This window comes from Papaver somniferum, chromosome 9, assembly GCF_003573695.1.
Source record: "Papaver somniferum cultivar HN1 chromosome 9, ASM357369v1, whole genome shotgun sequence".
NCBI classification, from domain to species: domain Eukaryota; kingdom Viridiplantae; phylum Streptophyta; class Magnoliopsida; order Ranunculales; family Papaveraceae; genus Papaver; species Papaver somniferum.
This window is the reverse complement of record NC_039366.1, coordinates 171,836,442-171,842,811: the sequence shown is the minus strand read 5'-3', so window position 1 is coordinate 171,842,811 and position 6,370 is coordinate 171,836,442. Positions and strand designations below refer to the sequence as shown.

The following is a 6,370-nucleotide window of genomic DNA, read 5'->3' as shown; positions in this document are numbered from 1 at the left end:
AAGATATTCAGTATATATTAGTTTCTTAGTTTTCTTCATATTTTGTAATATACTTATTTCCCTTTTTAGTATTGTATAGCCTGTATATAAGAAGCTGTACTTCATTGTAATTGATACACCATCAATACATAGAAATCTCGATCCCATGACTACTCTTGTCACACATTAACGGGGTTGAAAATAAGTTAAAAGTTCTTTCTTTTACAACAAATTAAGGTTTACATTTACTGAAGACCTACAGGAAATAGGTAGGCAATTAAGCTCAAAAGCTACAAACATGTACACCATAGCAAGAGGAACAAGTTGCTAGCGGTTGAGAAATAAAACAACTGCTCCAATTAGTGGTGATTGAATCAAGATTAGAATTTACAACCCTTAATACACCTCCTCATTGTTGCCAGCCCAGCGCCAACTTGTATCCTGACCTGCTTGATGACCTCAAGTTACATTCCGGTTCATTTGTTTTCGTGATTCTATCATGCATCAAACAATTGCTTTGTCAATGTTAGACCTGGATATGTTAATGGAATCTAGGTAGCTAGACTTTTGGTTTTGGTAGCTATATCATTTAAGCTTGTAAATCTCGAATCATAGACCTTAATATTGCCGGTGGCATATGCAACTAATTCCCAATGTAACAGAGAATGGTATAAAACAAGAATCGGGACAAAACAAATATAGTAAGAGTCGGTGAAACCTATTTTTCGCCCCCGGACTTACAATCCCACTAGCAAAAAGCAAAACAAACTTAACAAATTTGTAGTGCTATGATGGTACAGTAATAGCTGGGGGCTCATATTCAAGAAAAAGGTTTTTGGTTGGTTTTAATTAAAGAAGAATTATGATGAATCTCAACAAATTATATCACCTGAAATGGCTATATGCCAGGAATGATAGAAACTAAATCTGAGAACAAACAAGGAAAAAAATAAAAAAGAATAGTCGATTTTTTCAACACGCAATTAATCCATCCAACAACTAAAGCAAAAATCTATTTTTTCCCCATGTCTATATAAGCTCTGCTTCATCAACCGCCTTAAGCAAAGAAATCAACATTACATGCTGTTGGGGTATTTAAAAACTTAGTTTTGTAAGTGGTGGTATTATTATAGGCAGGGATTTCATTTTACTGGGATATATACTATTTATACTATATATTTATATTACATTAATCGGAGAGCGGGTTTAACTTGGTTTTTCAAAGGTAATTATTTCCTGTTGTTACAAAGAAACTTAATTGGGCATTTAATCAAAAAGATTTTTTTCATTAATTCCATTGATTTTCTGAAAGTTAATTGGGCATTTAATCAAAAAGATTTTTCATTAATTCCATTGATTTTCTTTGGTTATAAAACTGGCTTCCGGAAGAGATGAAGATATAACCTTTTGCATCAATTTTAGTGAGATTCTGGGCAAGTGTTTTGAAAGAGTAGATGTTGGTTCGATTTCTCATAGTGCAGAGAAATCAAACAAGAGAAATTGTTTTATCCCATAGGATTTCGACAAGAATTGACTGCTAGCAAAATCAAGAGGCTGCGTCGCGAAACATCTTAAAGATAGCGACCTAGTACGCAACTCAGTTGTTTGAGATTTTTCCTTGTGTGATTTAATTCTAGTGCATTGTTTCCAAGACATACTACAGAGCTTGTTATTGAGAGATAGAAAGAGTTCAGTAGCCATAATTCTCAAGAGATTCAGCAATCAGTACGTGATGGAGTCGAGCAAGTTAACAATGAATGGGTTTCTTTCGATCATGCTGGTGGTAACGTTGATAATATGGATTGGTACAAATGATCAAGTTATGGGTGCAACCACCATGGATGATGAAGCAGAACCAACAAGTCCTAGGTGGTGTGTGGCAAAGTATGGAGCAAGTGAGCAAGCACTGAAAGATATTATAGAGTGGATTTGTGCCGGGCGTAAAGTGGATTGTTCCCCTTGTAGGGAAGGTGGAAGCTGTTATGAACCAGATACTTTGTATAGGCACGCTTCTTTTCTCATGAATAGATATTACCAAGTTAATCGTCAAAAAGGGGATTGTGATTTCAGTGGCAATGGTATCGAGATTGAATTTGAACCCAGTAAGTTTCTTATTCCTTTCTGTCTATATTATGTACATTCTAAATTCTGGATATGTGTAGACTAATTAGGACGCTTGTTTTGCCTTGCAGGTTGTGGAAAGTGCTTTTATGATCTTAAAAGTCAGTGATTTTAACGAGAAAGGAATGAATTAAGTTGGTCTAGAAGCTTTATTAAATAAATCAGCGCTTCAATATATGGTGTGGGAAGGAAAAATGGAGTCGATACGTATTACTGTGTTACATGGTTGTAACTTACAGCAATTGAATCATCTACATCTATCTATCCGAGAGTCCGAGACTTGTATTGTTCAAAAACATATGCACGTCTCTCTCTATATATTATATATGAAATTTTGGAGATATTATAAAGATTTCGGGGTCAGTTTCTTGTTGTGTTTTTAGACAAATTTTCTTTCTTTTTGTTGATTGAATCTCAATTATCAGATATATCATCTAACTACAAGGACTGAAAATTTGATTTTATGTCATCAAACTAGTCACCTAAGTACAAATTGGTGGTACATTTTATCAGTTCTCATTTATTCTTGGTAGAACAACATTCACATCTGAACTCGAACTGTGTCGGCTACAATTCTCATCTGTTTGTTTGAGGGTGAAAAATCACGGGAATTACGTTCTACAGATGGAACCAATCTCATCATTTGGGCTCCAAATTATACTGCCGAACCACAAAAAATAAAAATTGAATATAAAAGCCAAACCCAAAAGAACCAGAGTCCCAAAATCAAAATGATTCCGTTTGCCCAAAAGAATGAAGAAACAAGCCAATAGACTTCGCAAGGACAAACAAGGCAGCAGAGAACTGAAGGAGTTTCAAGCAGAACCACCTCCATTTAACCCTTCAATTACTACGTCATCCAGCTGTAGCACAATACTGATGTTTTTGTGTGTGTTTTTTTTTGAAGTAATGAAGATGTATTAACTAACTAGCGAGTTTCCTTAACCAGCTGTATTAACTTAAACCTACATGCATCACTTACACAAACACGAATATGTACATGAGTTTCCTTATCTTACAACTACTAAAATAGTACCGCACTCATATTTACAATCCTAAAGAGGATTAAACAAGCAAAAAAGAGCAAGTAATGGCTATGTGACCATATGATGTTACTGAGCATTTTCAATTAGCAACGAGGATTCTGAACCACCCAAAAAGAGGACTACACTCATATGCAAAGGAAAGGCTGCATACTCTTTGATGGTAGTAAGAACAGTTTGAAGAGCACTTGAAAGATATCAAAGCTCCCCAAGTACCTTCCTGACAAACTTCGTTATGGATTTTACAGCTTCCTCTTCGGCTGCTTCTTGGGTTGATCCGATTAGATTTAGATGCTTCTTACCAATCTTGAATGAATGATCCCCACCTTCAACTACATGTACCTCACTGACAGTTTCCATCTTACTGCAAACTGCTGTCAGCTTATCAAGAGAGCAGAGTGCATCTTTGCTACCCTTTATCAAATTAGTAAGATTCATTTTAGAAATAGAGAAGCTTACTTGGCAATGTAAGGGAACTTGATATAATATTCATATAAAAGCATGTTAAGAGATTTCCAAACCTGTACAAAAATAGCTGGAACTGGAAGCTGCAACAAGGTTTCTTCTCTTTTCGATGCATTTGAACCCTAAATTGAAAGCATGACATGTTATTTCTACTATACATGCAAACCAGACAGCACCAGTAACCATGCATTTATATCTCTATAGATAGTCGAGGCGTGGTCATTGTTTCAGACACCTCAACACCATGGACATTTTTTGGATCAGCCTAGGGTATATCAGTGAGGGTCTTAGAAAAGTTCAATTGCTACAATATTAGTTCAATGATGAGCTCAAATGACAAATATAGAAGCAAAATCATATGGAGCGCTTTAAAGAAGAAACAGTTTCAAATACAATAAGATTCTATAAACAGCTGTAATGCATTTTAAAGTAGATGGTGGACTGAAGAGTATCATTTCTTGCAAAGGGAGTTAGGCACATATAACCAGAACTGAGAAGAGCAGACAGAAAACAGATGCTAGATAAAATCGAATAGACCACTTGTAGAGGTGTCGTATTAACAAAACCTTTAGTGGGTATCCCAAGCAAATTACTGCAGAGATGTTGATGTCTCCTTTGGCTGCAACCATGCAACTAACTCTATTCAAAAGTAAAACACTAAATCTTAGTTTTTACTAATGTGAAAATTTCAATGGAAAAGCATATTAATAGAAAACAAGCAACATTTGCAAGTAGTACCTTGAACCCATGGACTTTCCTGCCAATATCAATGGATGACCAGGATACTTGGCAGCAGCCTCTTTCACAATCCCCAAGTGGTAATCTACTAGTTTCTCTGCCTTAGGAGGAGCACCTTTTTTTCCACCAGATAAATCTGCCAGGTGTTCATTTACGTAAATCTCAGCTATATTACCTAATTAATCCAATCCAAGAAAGTTAAGTACCAGTTAGAGCCCTCGTTGACATATAGAAGAGACCAACTTTATTTTGCATCTCTGTTAGTAACACATGGCTCCATAATAGCTCATTCTTAGCATCTCCATGTCATTGCCACCCACAGTAAGAAATGTTTTCTCAATTTTCTTACTTCACCTCACACAATAAAGAACGAAGAAGAAAAGCCTAGTCTGACTATTCTGACATAAGGTACTATATACTCATAGACAAACCAACAATTGCTTAATGCAGGATAAGAGGTGGACATACAGGGGTAATCGAATGTAACTACATCAACAGCAAGCAAAGCCTTTCCCATCATATCTTTCCATCTGTAGAAAATCCAAGCATCATAAGTTCAAGAGGAGTATAATTTTTGTTTCCAAACTTGCTGAAAAGATCAATCGAACAAAGAAAAGGAACCCCAAAGAAAGACAGCATATTTTTTTGAATTCCTTGGATAGCTAAGATAAAGTGGCCCAAATTGCAATTACAGTCCAAAATAGAATCTAAACCATGATTCATGAACCTGTATTTAATAAAATAACATGTGTTGTGCACTAACCAGTAAATAGTCTATCGAGAATCTAAATCTTACAGGTGGTTCCAAGTGTGAATAACCTAAAAAGTTGAATTAGATAACATTTCTACTGAGTTTCCTTTGCTCTACACACAACAATTTGAATCAGCATCTGCTGGATACAGTAATCATCTATTAGTCATAATCACAAACCACAATAGCCCAATGAAGTAGGTAAAAAACCCTACTCAATGTGTAAATTGTACCAGATTACTTGAATTTACTTCAAGATGTTCGACGAGTGAAAATCCAAATGATACATCGTTCGAAAACATATAAGAGTTTGCAATGAGAGACAGAGATGACCGTTTCATCCATTCCGACGAAGAATTAGCTCCAGCACCATGAGCAAAAACGACGAGAGGGTATTTCTGCGGATGAGAAGATTCATTCGGAATATCTTCGATCTGGTCATCCTTACGACGACGTTTGGATTCGGAAGGAGGAGATGAAGTCATTGCCAAAACCTTGTAAGTGATGATTTCAGTTATCTTCTGAAAGACTGAAACCCTATAAATCCCCGAAGAGACCAGCCGGACAATATCGAACAATCATGAATCAGAAGGCGTGGTATAGTTTGGACGTACTAGGGTATGTAATACGGGCTTTGTGGTGATGTTGGCTTGTTACTGCAGCAGACTGGTATTTGTATTACTAGTTTGTATTACTATTACTTATGTAAAGGTGGTATTCAATTACAGTACATCACCCTGAACCTGAACAGAACATGAGGAGAAGAAAATGAGAGTTTTTACACAGTATATATATTGTTATTATCCATCGTTTACATCGGACTCTATTTATGCCCGAGTGAATGTTAAAAAAATTACATTAACATGCCACATACTCTCCCACATGTCACGGTTGTACATGGATAAGTAATTTGACCGAGTCAAGTTTGCAGTGAAGGTTATCTTCGCGTATTCCGGAGAAATCTAGGCAGTGCAGGGTGGGCCAGCACAATCAGTATACAACATTTGCGGCATTTCGTGACTGGCTCGACATATACTCCCTCCATTCGCGGACCGTTTTTATTTAGATCCTCATTTGTGGTGTAATATACATAACACAAAGAATAATGTTTTTCACATGAACCATCTCCAGTAGTGTGAGGTGTTAGTTATACATGAGTTGTTTTTCTGGATAAATTAAAAGTGATTTCAATTTTCCTTTTGGTTTAGAAAAATTTATTTTAAAAAAATAATTAAAAAATAGTCAAAAAGATGACATGGAGGTCATTCTCAAG

At 35.9% G+C, this 6,370-nt stretch overlaps 2 protein-coding genes across 4 annotated transcripts; one reads left to right on the top strand and one right to left on the bottom strand.

Moving 5' to 3' along the window:
- The first annotated feature begins 1,238 nt into the window (after positions 1–1,238).
- Positions 1,239–2,480, top strand: LOC113307869 (major pollen allergen Ole e 10-like). Its single transcript, XM_026556332.1, has 2 exons — positions 1,239–2,081; positions 2,172–2,480. The coding sequence occupies exons 1-2, from the start codon at positions 1,712–1,714 to the stop codon at positions 2,207–2,209; spliced, it is 408 nt and encodes a 135-aa protein (XP_026412117.1). The 5' UTR covers positions 1,239–1,711; the 3' UTR covers positions 2,210–2,480.
- Positions 2,481–3,001: 521 nt separating this feature from the next.
- LOC113307569 (KAT8 regulatory NSL complex subunit 3-like) lies at positions 3,002–5,834 on the bottom strand. 3 transcript variants are annotated; one of them, XM_026556004.1, is made up of 6 exons: positions 5,431–5,834; positions 4,815–4,876; positions 4,347–4,521; positions 4,175–4,247; positions 3,665–3,730; positions 3,002–3,557 (listed from the first exon to the last, which is right to left on the bottom strand). In XM_026556004.1, the coding sequence occupies exons 1-6, from the start codon at positions 5,580–5,582 to the stop codon at positions 3,342–3,344; spliced, it is 744 nt and encodes a 247-aa protein (XP_026411789.1). In that variant the 5' UTR covers positions 5,583–5,834; the 3' UTR covers positions 3,002–3,341. The 3 variants fall into 3 exon arrangements, with proteins under 3 accessions (XP_026411789.1, XP_026411791.1, XP_026411792.1); XM_026556006.1 differs by having other exon boundaries at positions 4,347–4,482; positions 5,431–5,832; XM_026556007.1 differs by having other exon boundaries at positions 5,331–5,449.
- Positions 5,835–6,370: the final 536 nt, after the last annotated feature.

What these genes read in the sequence shown, in the direction of transcription:
- LOC113307569 (XM_026556004.1), bottom strand. Translation starts at nt 5,582, where the DNA reads ATGACTTCATCTCCTCCTTCCGAATCCAAACGTCGTCGTAAGGATGAC. An exon ending in TCGTCGGAATGGATGAAACG is followed by an intron (nt 4,877 to 5,430) that starts GTCATCTCTGTC and finishes GATTTTCTACAG; the next exon opens with ATGGAAAGATATGATGGGAA. An exon ending in AGTTACATTCGATTACCCCT is followed by an intron (nt 4,522 to 4,814) that starts GTATGTCCACCT and finishes TGGATTAATTAG; the next exon opens with GTAATATAGCTGAGATTTAC.
- LOC113307869 (XM_026556332.1), top strand. Translation starts at nt 1,712, where the DNA reads ATGGAGTCGAGCAAGTTAACAATGAATGGGTTTCTTTCGATCATGCTG. An exon ending in CGAGATTGAATTTGAACCCA is followed by an intron (nt 2,082 to 2,171) that starts GTAAGTTTCTTA and finishes TTTGCCTTGCAG; the next exon opens with GTTGTGGAAAGTGCTTTTAT.